Source organism: Somniosus microcephalus, chromosome 18 (genome assembly GCF_052327205.1).
Source record: "Somniosus microcephalus isolate GS21.2 chromosome 18, FLI_Smic_1.0, whole genome shotgun sequence".
Classification (NCBI taxonomy): domain Eukaryota; kingdom Metazoa; phylum Chordata; class Chondrichthyes; order Squaliformes; family Somniosidae; genus Somniosus; species Somniosus microcephalus.
The window spans coordinates 33,922,222-33,934,560 of record NC_141004.1 but is presented as its reverse complement, the minus strand read 5'-3'; the positions used below and the strand labels follow the sequence as shown (position 1 = coordinate 33,934,560).

General features: G+C 44.0%; 1 protein-coding gene across 3 annotated transcripts in view; it reads left to right on the top strand.

Annotated features, from left to right (window-relative positions):
• The window catches only part of kif21b (kinesin family member 21B), a 175,791-nt gene that overhangs the window by 105,022 nt on the left and 58,430 nt on the right, over positions 1-12,339 (top strand). For all 3 annotated transcript variants that reach the window (XR_015081709.1, XR_015081710.1, XM_086011338.1), the window contains exons 14-18: positions 306-494; positions 2,804-3,003; positions 7,812-7,919; positions 10,015-10,083; positions 11,954-12,183. Coding sequence is in view for 1 of the 3 variants with exons in the window: in XM_086011338.1 (XP_085867464.1) it covers positions 306-494; positions 2,804-3,003; positions 7,812-7,919; positions 10,015-10,083; positions 11,954-12,183 (796 nt within the window). In the remaining 2 variants the exon portion in view is untranslated. The remainder of the gene's footprint in view (positions 1-305; positions 495-2,803; positions 3,004-7,811; positions 7,920-10,014; positions 10,084-11,953; positions 12,184-12,339) is intronic.

The window sequence follows — 12,339 nt, the reverse complement described above, 5'->3', positions numbered from 1 at the left end:
CCCCACTGGGGTAAGACCTGTTCCAAGGTTCTCCTGCATTGATCTTTGTTGGTTTCTGTACTTCGGCAAATCCTTCATTAAAGACTTATTGGATTGTTTCTCCTGAGTCGACCTCAGTGATTTGGTTAGGAATACACCTATTCCTACAGTGTATTACTTTTTCTGTTAATGAGATATCAAAATTTCATTATCTTAAAAACATTAGAATGTTTTAATATTAGCTTGTTTTGCAATTGAATTATTGATTGTTAACTTGTGTACAACAGTTTAATAGTTTGCCCCTTGTTTCTTTGCTTCATTCTCAGTCAATTATCAGGCTGACCTTGCTGACATAACTTGTGAGATTGAAATCAAACAGAAACTCATAGACGAGCTGGAGAACAGCCAGCGACGATTGCAGATATTGAAACAGCAGTACGAGGAAAAACTTATCCTGTTACAGAACAAGATCCGGGACACACAGCTGGAGAGAGACCGTGTTCTCCAGAATCTTGGTATGGGTTACTTTTTTCACACCTTTTACACTTAAGGATATTCAAATTTTGTGGGTGGAGGAAGAACTCTCAGGACTTGTGTATCACTTTTGCCCTTAAAAACCCCAAGTATCATTGTTTTCGGTACATATTGCAAGTAAAGCTACTTCTACTTATAATAATTCAGTGGCCCTAACCTTATCAGATTCACATGCGTTACTTAACTTACAGTCAACAGACTAATTCCAGTGAACAGGAGGCAAGTAAACACCACCTGCCCTCGCCCTCAACCCCCAACAAAAAAATAGTCCTGGTCGCTGATTCAGTTCATTTTTGGTCTCGGCAGTGTACAATGTATTTTATTTCTCGGCATTGACATTTAACCATTTTTATGCTTTAAATAAAAAATATGGCTAGTCGATGGAGGGGAAGAAGAGATCCCAATTAATTATGACCTTGGTCCTTTAACTTCAATGGAATAAGAATCGGTCGAGCTATGAAATGGGCTGCCATTTCGTGACCACCCATTTTACACTACCGCACAAAGTCAAAATCTGCCTCCAGGCCTCTGCCCCAGAAATATCCCAGCTTAATATTCCTCGCTAGAGGTAGATATCTTCAGCTGCTGCAGCCTTGCCTCACTGCAGGTAAATGAAGCTAGGCCATGGGGTTTCATGCAGGACTGCGTTTCTCTCACTTACTATCCTGCGGCCCCTTGCAATAGAGAACATCTCGGGGGAAGAGGTGTTGAGGCCCGCTTGTGGTGGGCCGGGGGCATTTTTGGAACCCCAATGAAACTCTGGAATTTTTAGCAGCATCATTTCAGTTTTTTTCAAATATATTTTTAAGTATCTAAGCTCATTTTAAGTATTTAGAACTGCTTTTAAGTTTTTTTTGTAGGTTTCTTCAAGTTTCTTTGAAAGTATATTTACAGTGTATAATTAAGAGTTTTAAAATTTATTTTGAAGTATTATTAAAGGCCTTTGACTTTTCTTTTCAAGTGTTCTGGTTGCAAGCTGCGCTTCAAAAACCAATGGCCTTTGTTCCTCCGCTTTGAGCAGGATAATCAGGAGGACTACCACAAGAGATGCCAGGCTGAACAGTCACTGTAGTTGACCTCTGGCGCCTATCTGCTGGTACCCACGCCTTCCTGTCTCCAAATGCTAGATGGATTGCTTCACTGCAATCGAGAGCAATGTTCAAAAAAGCTGCACTTCTCCCACAAAGCAGGAACTGAGTTGTGCCATCTGCTGGACAGCTGTAGGTGCAGCACCAAAGGGAGACCTTCAGCTGACTTAAGAGCCCATTGGCAGATTATTCCAGCCAGTACAGTCTCCTGACATGTAGCTCTCCTGCATAACTTCCCAGGCTGCCACTTGGAGATCATTCTGCTACTGTTTGTGCCGGCATTCCCTCACCTTTCCCCAAATCAGTCTGCACCTATCCCGTCAGTAATAAATACATCTCATTGACAACAAAGCTAAGGTGTTCTTGCTGTTTAAGGCCATTGTGGTTTCCCCTGGGTACCTACACTTGCGTGCCCATTCAGTCTTGGGCTCTTAATTCTTCTAAAGTGGCAGGATCTTCTGAGATGGCTGACTGATGAATTATAGCAGGACTCTGGGGGGATTGAGGTTGTATTTCCTTGTCTTTGGTTGTGAGCCATTTCTCCTTTAAAAATAAACTAGAGAGCGAGAAGGTGTTCTGCATACTGTCAAATGGTTTTAGAAGTAGTCCCCTATTGGGGGTGCAGTGGAAAGCACTTCCAAGGGCAACACCTTCAGTGAGCTGGGATCATGCGCTTTGTGGGCCTCCTTAGAAGCTGGATGTTTCTTTTCCAGATTATGGACACTATTAGTGCCCTCTTAAGGCAGCCCTCCTGTAAAGGTGGGGGTGGGTGGGTGCGACGGTGGCGGGATGGGTGATTAAAAGCCAGTGCTGCTGTGGCAGCTGAAAAGGTCAAGATGTCCATTTTGTCTTTGTAACAATGAGGCTCACTGTAATGTCTGAGGCTGGTGCTTCTTCAGGGCACTGAGCTCAAGCATTTAAAGACTCTTCTGCTACGGTGTGAGAGTGACCTATTTTGGCTCTCTCCAATTTCTCCTCTTTCACCAGCTTTCTATCTTTCTTTGCCTCCCATCTTGAAGTACCTCCACATGATGGTCCAACTGAAATTGGAAATTTGCTGTGTGGAATTGCCCTGGTAGTAATGTCATCTCCTAGATCTCTGGCACAGCATGATGGTGCACCACTGCACTATGCTGGCATTCCAGCTTTAGGTCGCACTTTGAACTGGTAAATGTTTGAATTGTTTCTGTGACTCTGCTCAGGTTCCATGGAATGCAACACAGAAGAGCGAGCCAGCAAGATTAAAGCAGACTATGAGAAGAAACTGAAGGAAATGAATCGAGAGCTGCAGAAACTGCAGGTAGCACAGAAAGAGCATGCACGCCTCCTGAAGAATCAAACCCGGTATGAACGAGAGCTGAGGAAACTGCAGAGTGAAGTGGCTGAAATGAGGAAAACCAAGGTAACACACACATACACATTTTCTTTTGCTAATTTTCTTCCTTTTTGCTGCTGCAGGCGTGGAACACTTCCTGGGGTATGTGTGGTAAACCACTGTTATTGTATCCTACTGTTATCGTTATTGCATATTGTTACCTCTGGTACCAATGCATGCCTCAGCTGGCTCCGCCCACATGACCAGGTATAAAGGTGGGTGTTTCGGCAACCCACTTCCTTCTTGGAACCAGTTGGCCACGAGAGGCATGCTCTGTTCTTTAGTTAATAAAAACCTCTTCATTACTTTCCTAATTCATCGCCTTTTATGGAGTAATTGATCAGCGTATCAGTATGGTTCTACCAGCATCAGCTATGTTCCATTATCTGGCCAACTTGTCCATTATGAACATATTAGCCAAGACAGTGAATATTTGACCATGGGGATTGGAAATCTATAGCCAAGTCTCAGCCTGTCCTCACCCAATGCCCACACATAGACACAATTTCCAGAGGATAGTGACTAGGAAGTGAGATACGTGGCTGATTTTCTACTCCATTGCCAAAACATGATAACATCTACTACCACACGTAGTACTGACATGAATCTTGTCATTCATGGGAAATGACTTATGAAATAATACTGCTGCTGGTGGCGCTGTCCAGGGAGAGTATAAATACTCGGGCATGGGCCCAGCTTGTGCAGGACATTCTTTAACAGGAACTAGTGAAGGACACAACTAGATCCCCATGTTGAAAAACAGTTGATTAAAGCCTTGTTTAATACTCAGACCAAGTGCCTAGTAGTTTTCTTACGTCAGGTACTATCCGGTAACTCGACTGGATCCAAGGATTAAACCTGGAACTTTCTGTTTGAGGAATCTGGAAGACTCTTAATTTCAATCTGTTGTAATCATTGGAAGCTATTATTACTACCAAGTAACAGAACATCATTCCTGTTCTTGTGTTTCAGGGCACAAGGGGGAAATTTCAACCGCACCGCCCCCCCCCCCCCCCCCACCCCGGGCCATATGACGGGCGAAGGGGGAGGGGTGTTTTAAATTGGCAGAAATCTAAAACTTGAAACCAACCTGCCATGAACATACCTACTTCATGTTTAACAGCGGCGGGTTTGGGTGCGTGTCAGTAGCCCCCTCTGTAGAGGTGGGTTAGTGAGTTTTTAATATTTAAACTACGGTGATTGAGTGAGATTTTTACCGCAATTTGAACTAAACGCCTCCTGCAAACCTGCCATTAAAACGGAGGGGCGATTGAGCGGCACTTCATGGGCTAGTTAAAGGTCCGGAGTCCCGAGATTAGTAACGGTTCAGTACACACGTGGCAAGCCAAGCACCTCCAGATCAACCAGGAGTACTCGTCAACCGCAAGGGGTTTCGTTCCATCAATGTTCAGCTGGTGTGCAACCGCAAAAAGGATTCATGCAGATCTGCGCTAGATTCCCTGGGAGCTGCCAAGATGCTTTCATACTGCGGCAGTCCATCCTCCTCGACCTGGTCATACCTGGAACCACCCTTAAGAGGTGGCTGTTAGGTGACAAAGGATACCCCCCTCAAACCTGGCTGATGACATCTCTGAGGAACCCCACCAATGCACCCAAGAGCAGTACAACGACAGCCATATGACCAGCAGATGTGTCACCGAGTAAGTCATCGGCATGCTCAAGATGTGCTTCGGGTGCCTGGACAGGTGTGGCGGCACCCTTCAGTACTCGCCAGTAAGGGTCTCTAGGATAATTGTGTGCATAGTGCAGCAGTGAGAACTAGAGGTGGAGGAGGAACAAGCCGCTAATCACTCATCATCTGATGAGGATTCCAATGGAGAGGAAGCAAAAGATGGGGCAACCAATGTCAGGCCAGCCACGCAGCCCGTTAAAGGGGCCATGCACCCAAAAAAAAATTAGAGGGAACATTGCTCCTATCTGCTGTGGTTCCTGGTGAGCATGCATCATGTGACCGTGCACCCTCAGAATGAATCCGCTCCTCCTGAGGAATCATCATCTGGATGGGCCATGGGCTGCTGTTCTTTGCGTGCTGGCCCTGGGGGAGAGAAGAGATGAATATGAATTAGTAATTGCAATGTAAAAACGATGCTACTTAGCATAATTAAGATGATCATATTTCACTCGTTGCTGAAATCAAGTCAACATGACTGAATTTTGTATGAGATGTGGGTCGGAGATATTCAATGCTGTCCCCATGCAGCTATGAATTCCCAGTCTCTCCATCTCCGATGGTCAGGGATGCAGATATCCCACTGATCTCCATGGCCTCTTCCTCCTGCAGATGTCAGCTGCACTATCCATGGCCTCTTCCAGTCCTCTCCCTTGTATTTTGTGCTCTCTTCTCCTGCAAGGGGGAACGATAGATCTATGTGACTGTAAGGCACGTGCTTATCTGATGGATGCATTGCATTTGGTGAGGGTGACTATCAGGCAGATGCATCACGAGAGCCACTGGCATGCATTTGAGGGCGTGTGCTTCGAATCAGGTGAGCTGACAGCGGTGGCATCACATTGCATAAGGATTGGGGTGATTAGCAGCTGGATAAATGGGGACGTGAGGAAGTGCATAGAAAGTGAACGATGGGTGCTGTTGAAACTTAAGTAGCGGTGGGGAGTGATATGATGGAGTACGCTTGACAAGACGGAGTGGGGGACGGTGTGCACGACAGGATGTAGGTGAATCTGCAGCTATGCTCACCTTTCCTGACCACCTTCCTGCACTAGATCCAGGTATGGGGCACTATACTCATGTTACTGATCTCAGCCACCTCTAACCATGCCTTCTTGGTGACATGATGTGGAGATGCCGGTGTTGGACTGGGGTGGACAAATGTAGGAAGTCACACAACACCAGGTTATAGTCCAACAGCTTTATTTGAAATCACAAGCCTTCAGAGCGCTGCTCCTTCGTCAGGTGAAGTGAAGAGAAGCATATAGGCACAGCATATATAGTCAGAGAAAACTGCCAGATGATTACAGGTAATCTTTCTAACTGCCCTTTATCACACCTCGGCAGAGAGATAATCACAGCAACCAAAGGTGTGAATGGTGTCCAAACAGGTCAGTCAGGAAAACATTACATCAAAGAACAATGAGGTGGGGTCACAAGGGGTCAAATGTTGCAGATGCTGGGGTCTGTATGAAAAACAGAAAAAAAAACTTTGCTGGAAATCACAGCAAGTCCGGCCGCACCTGTGCAGAGAGAACAAGCCAGCGACGACTCAAGTCTGGATGACTCTACGTCGGGTGGGGTTACATGTAGCATGACATGAACCCAAGATCCCGGTTGAGGCCGTCCTTATGAGTGCGGAACTTGGCTATCCGGTTCTGCTCGACGATTTTGCGTTGTCGTGTGTCTCGAAGGCCGCCTTGGAGAATGCTTACCCGAAGATCGGCGGCTGAATGTCCTTGACTGCTGAAGTGTTCCCCGACTGGGAGGGAACACTCCTGTCTGGCGATTGTTGTGCGGATCTACCTCATACATTGCAGGAAAGGATGCCCCAGAGCATGGTACATCGGCGAGACCATGCAGACACTGCGACAATGGATGAACGGACACCGCACAACAATCTGGATTTTGTGAATGGAGGAGAGTTGGAGGCGGGACAGCTGCTTGTCATGTCAATGTCCCGCCTCCATCCTCGCCTGACCAACCAGAGGGATTTTCTCCTGATTGAGCTTGTTAAGCTCGCCCTGCGGGCTCAGCAGGCCAATTAGGGAGGAAGTCACTGACGGCACGTCTGACGTTGACGTGATCTATCTGTCAAGACTTCTTGAAAGAAGAAATGCCAGCGTTTGACAGCTCTGTGAAGCTGTCAAACACTGACATTCTCTTTAGTTTGATGAATCTTTGTGTTCAGGACTCATCAAACCTTTCAAATTTGTAAATTTCACATGGCTGTTGGTACGGAGGTTCCATTAGCCAGTCTGTGAAATTGACTAGGAGGATGTCGGCTCTCCCGATCCAGCGTGGCTGAAGGCTGTAGAGAGAAAACAAGGTAAGTGAACACTTTTTAAAACTTATCACTCACCTTGCATAATTACCACTCCACACTTGCACCCATCACTCACCTCTACACCTTACTTCCAGGTGCCTCTGACCACCGTAGACCTCCTCCACATCTCCTCCAACCTGGCGGTGTTCTCCGAGGTTGGGAAGCCTTCACCTGTGAAGGTAAAATGGCACTAATCCTTTTTTCTGCCTGTTAACTACCTGGTAACAGGCAGTTAAAAGGATTAAATGCCTTTCCCGCCTCCAGGAGACGGGACCCAAAGCTGCACATCTTCCTGCCCCCTGGCAAAAGGGCACTGAGACAGGATGGGGGCGGCTTTGCCATCCGCCCCCACTTTCTCCGTATTTACCGGCTGTCCCGCCTCCATGCCCGCCTCCTCGGGGCTTGGAAAATCCAGCCCTATCAGATGCATTTTTCCTTAGTAAGTGCTAATAATCTAGAGAGAACCTCTTGCAATTACCAGTTTGTTTTTATTCTTAATTGCTGTAACTGTGATACTTCTACTGGTCACACAGATTTTACAACCCCAGGCATGCAGCTAAGGTTCCTGCCATTTATGTTTAATTTGAAAGATAATCAGCTACGGATAGAAAAACAGAACATTTAGAAGATCTGACCAGACCTCATTTTATGCAGATCAAGAGGTTTACCAGCAGAGTTAACTATTTGTGAAAATCTATTTCCATTACCTCACGACAAAACGTTTGCTTTGAATTACTATCTTTTTATTTAACTATTTACAAGACCAGTTATTACAGTGCAAATAATTTAAATGTTTTTCCTGGAATCTTGTTTTGTCAGGTAACTCTCATGAAACAGATGAGGGAGGACCAACAGCGAATGAGGATGATTGAAAGCAAGAGGAACCGCGAGATCGCGCAACTGAAAAAGGAACAGAGGAGGCAAGAAGTAAGTACTGAGGAAGGAAGGAAGGGGCCACAATCAGCAGTAGGGATGAGGATTGGCAACAACATCCACATTGGAAGCAAATAATACATGGGAAAGATATTCACAAATGGACAGCATTAAAGAGGGCCTCTTGGCTAATGGGATGTTCTGAGTTACAAACTGCCTAGGCCTTAAGCTCTGGAATTCCCTCCTTAAACTTCTCTACCTCGCTCTCCTCCTTTAAGACACTCCTTAAAACCTACCTCTTTGACCAAGCTTTTGGTCACCTGTCCTAATATCACCTTGTGTAGTTGGTGTCAAATTTTGTTTGATAAAATGCCTTGGAGCTTTTTGTTAATTTATGGCACTATATAAATGAAAGTTGTTGTTAAACAGTCCTCTGATATGATGTTGATTGTTTAGATCAATGTTATATCAGGACGGATGACTGTTCAGTTTCGAAGATATAAAACGGGGGACTGGATGACAAAATGGATTATTACACTGTACTTTCACCACTGGGACCAGGTTTTGAACTCGTTTTATCCTGATGGAATGACACTTTTTAAATTTCTGTCAGATGTAAAGGTTTTATGTAAAATTAGTCCCAGCAGGGCTTCAAATGGGTAGGTGTGTGGATGAACTGCAGAAAACCAATCACACTTTATCACTTTCACACATAGAGCCCATAAAGATGGCTCCTTCGGAAATCCATATTGGTGCAATAAGGGTTGCTATTATGGGATTGGGGTTAATTTGGGGAATCCACCCTACTTTTGGTTTGGTCTGTGCCTTGATGCTGATCATGGATGTCAAAAGTGCACAAGTGTTTGTACTGCACCACTGTAGGAACTCTAACACATGGGGCAGATTTTAGCTTTTAAAGCCGGGTGGAAAACTGGTGGTAGGGGTTTGGCTGCCTGTTATACATCCCATACATTCGTGGAGGACTACAATACATCCTACGAAACCCAGGCAGAGAGGACCTGCGGGAAAGAGGGAGGAGGACTATAGGAGTATGTTTGTGTGTGTGTGTGCTAGGCCGTTGTAGCAGAGCCTGGTCTCCAATCGTCTTGGATCCCCTTGCCATTGGACCAAGATCTTGCTCTGTCAAGCCCGTGTGGTAGCTGGTGTGCAACGGCCACCCCACGTTAAAAGAATTCACGCACAGGCATCTTCCACCCTTTAAAATGAAGTTCGGGACCTGGAACGTCAGGACCCTCACGGCTCGCATTGGACCCATCAGTCACCTGAGAACTCATTTTTAATGTGGAAGCAAGTCATCCTCGGTTCCGAGGGACTGCCTAAGAAGAAGGCGACATTAGTGGAAAGGGGACTTGGGCGGGGTGGACAATGGACGGCCATTCTGCTACCGCCAGTTTTCCACAAATAGTAAAAGTTATAATCTGCCTCATCATGTCACTGGGTGCAGGTTTTAGTGGCTGTGATCTCCTGCTATTGGCCACACCACGATGAAGCGCTGTTGAGTGAAGATCAAACAGTTCACCACAGAGAGGAAAAGAAAGTCCCAGGCAGAGCTTTGCTCCTCTAGATAACTTTCCCACACATTCTCACAACTAGTTTTAGCAAACCCTTGGCAGACGGTGAGGTAACAGTGCCCTGTTATTCAGTCAGAGATGGTAGATGACAAGGAGTCCCATGCTAGTGGATAAGTTACCCATTCCCAACATTGATGCTCCCCACCTAAATGGCTATAAAATATTTGTTAAGGAACAGTGAAAAACAACTCTTTAATATTAATTGGTGACTGCCAAAAAAGCCCAGTAATAGAAGTCCAGAGAAGTTGCCTCATTGGAAAAAAAAACTTGACCTGAAATTTACAGATAAGTAGCAAACTGCTGAAATTACACACATAATTATTAATCTTTTAAAATTGGTGTTATATGAAATGAGAATCTGTGGATGTTGTTCCAATTGTCTGGATTCAGATTGAAGTTGGAGTGGGATGATGCTGGTGGTAATCTGTATTCACCCTATTCTATATTAATTTACCTTTCTTCAGGGCAGACCCCAGACATTTTCCTTCTAAGTTTGCTGTTTATAGTTAGTTCTGAGGCTTCATAAATCTGAGTGTTTCTATTATTTTTCATTTCAGTTTCAAATTAGGTCTTTGGAATCTCAAAAACGGCAACAAGAAATTGTTCTACGCAGAAAAACACAAGAGGTGGGAATTTACCATTAAAGATCCAGATTGAAAATAACCGACGGTCAATGTGAACTTGATGCATTTTACAATAGTTGGTTGCTTTATAATATTGTAAAGCAGAAGCTCGTGTCTGTTGCACTGTTTCTTGTGCTGTTCAATTTACTCTGTTATCCTTTATATGTCTTTTATTTATATGATGACATTGTGGTCATTCCACTAAGATAGAAACATTTTAAAGTGTCTCATCCTCATTGTTAAAAGGACCAATGATTAGCTAATAAAAGTAGTTCTTAAATTGAGCCTCCATATATGATTCGAACAGGTTAATAACCCAGCTGAAATAGTGGACAAAGACATTTGACACGAATACACTAAGCATTTGTCTGATAATATCAGACAGGCTGCAGAGCCTAACTTTGGAAGGGAGTAGAATTACCAGATGCAATTTAAATTGTGAGACAGCTGAAGGGTCCAGTGTTAATGTCTGTATGTACTGGTATTAAACAAACTCCCCAACCTATCCTCATGTATTTGTGAGAGAAATGCCACCATTCTTGCTGTTACCTTATCAAGTAAATGCAATTATTTAATTTAGTATTTATAAAAAAAATACAGTATTCTGCAGTGAAAAATGTTGATTCTTCACAGACCGAAAGTTCCCAGCAGCTGAGAACCTCATAACTAAAGTTATGCGGAAAGGTCCCATTTCAGGCTTTGGCTGAAACACTCCAAGAGGGGAAGGAAAACTTTTACTTATATACATAAATAACTAGTTACAGGGATTTTATTGGGGAAATAAAACACTTAATGACAAGAACAGTGTATGGCCTTATTCTGGAGCATTCATTCCTAAGATTAAGGTCCTTCAATGCTGGACTCTGTAAGCTCCACATCCTGTGTCGGTGATGCTGAGAAATATTCCAAAAAATTTCACTAATAGAGGGAACGTTAATCGGGATTATTTTACATCCAGATAAATTTTGAAACGGGTATTGGTAATAGATAGTGGCCCGTATTTTCCGATGCCTACGGGTGTGTACGGGCTGTGGACACACCCGTAGAGACATCGGAAATGCCAGTTTCAGGCATGCAAAGTGCATGCGCTGAAAACCGACATTTCCGATCTGGCAAGAATGCTCTTGACAGATCGGCCGCCTGCCCTGGAGAAGGGTCTCTGCGGGGGGAGAGTTCCGCTTTCTGGAGAACCTCTGCCCGCTGAAAACCCTTAGAAATCTTACGCCTGGTAAATGCAGGGGTAAGGCCTGCTTTTACCAGCATAAGAGCTTAAAAAAGTTAAAAAAAAATGTTTTTCACTCATTTATAATTTAAAAATACTTTTAAAAAAGGTAAGTTTATTTTTAGCCCTGTAAAAAAAAACTAATTTTTTTTCAAAAAATTAAATTTTTGTTTAAAATTTTTAATTTAATGTAATTTTAACTAATTTTAAAAACATGATGATGGTTTAAAAAAAAAATTATTTAATGTTTTAGTGTCTTTTTGGGGTGATCTCCATTCATACTTTTGACGAGTCTATCTGTCAAAAGTATGAAGGGAGATTCCCTTCTTTCATTGGCTCGCCTGGCCCACGTGATCCCAGGGATGCTTGCGAACCGCCGGCGCCTCTGGGTTACGTGGGTCCTGCGCATTTCGACTGTGGACAGGCCCAGGATCGGAAGTGCCCTCGGGTAAGATTTTTTTCCGATAGGCATCCGCACGCAGGAAGCCTGCTATCGGAAATTACGGGCCAATTATGTTTATCAAAGTAAAATACTGCAATTAGGAAGCATCAATGAAGAAAGGGATCCCTCCTTTAAAAGCAAATACCTGCAGCTCATTGCATCTTCTGATATAATTTCTGTCATTATTCTGTTTTTCTTCTTATGCTTAGGTCAGTGCTCTTCGAAGATTAACCAAACCAATGTCCAACCGAGTCGCCGGCCGTGTAAGCCGGAAGCAAAATGTCCTGGACTCGGGGACGGAGCTTTCGGCCAGTACCACATCTTCAGAACCAGAATCTGCTTCGAAGTCCGTGTCCAACATTGTTAAACAGTGGAACAGAAAGTTCAATACAGTCTGGAATGAGACAGTTTCTGCAGCGAATGGAACTAGGACAGTGAGGTACGTATGTAATCAGTAACGCATCTCAAAAGGTGAAAAATAAATCAACATTAATGAGTTTCTTTCAATGCAAGAAATATTTTAATCTTATGGAATATGATAAACTAACAGTAGGATGTGGAAAAACATCTGATAATAGAGACTGGGGTCATTCTT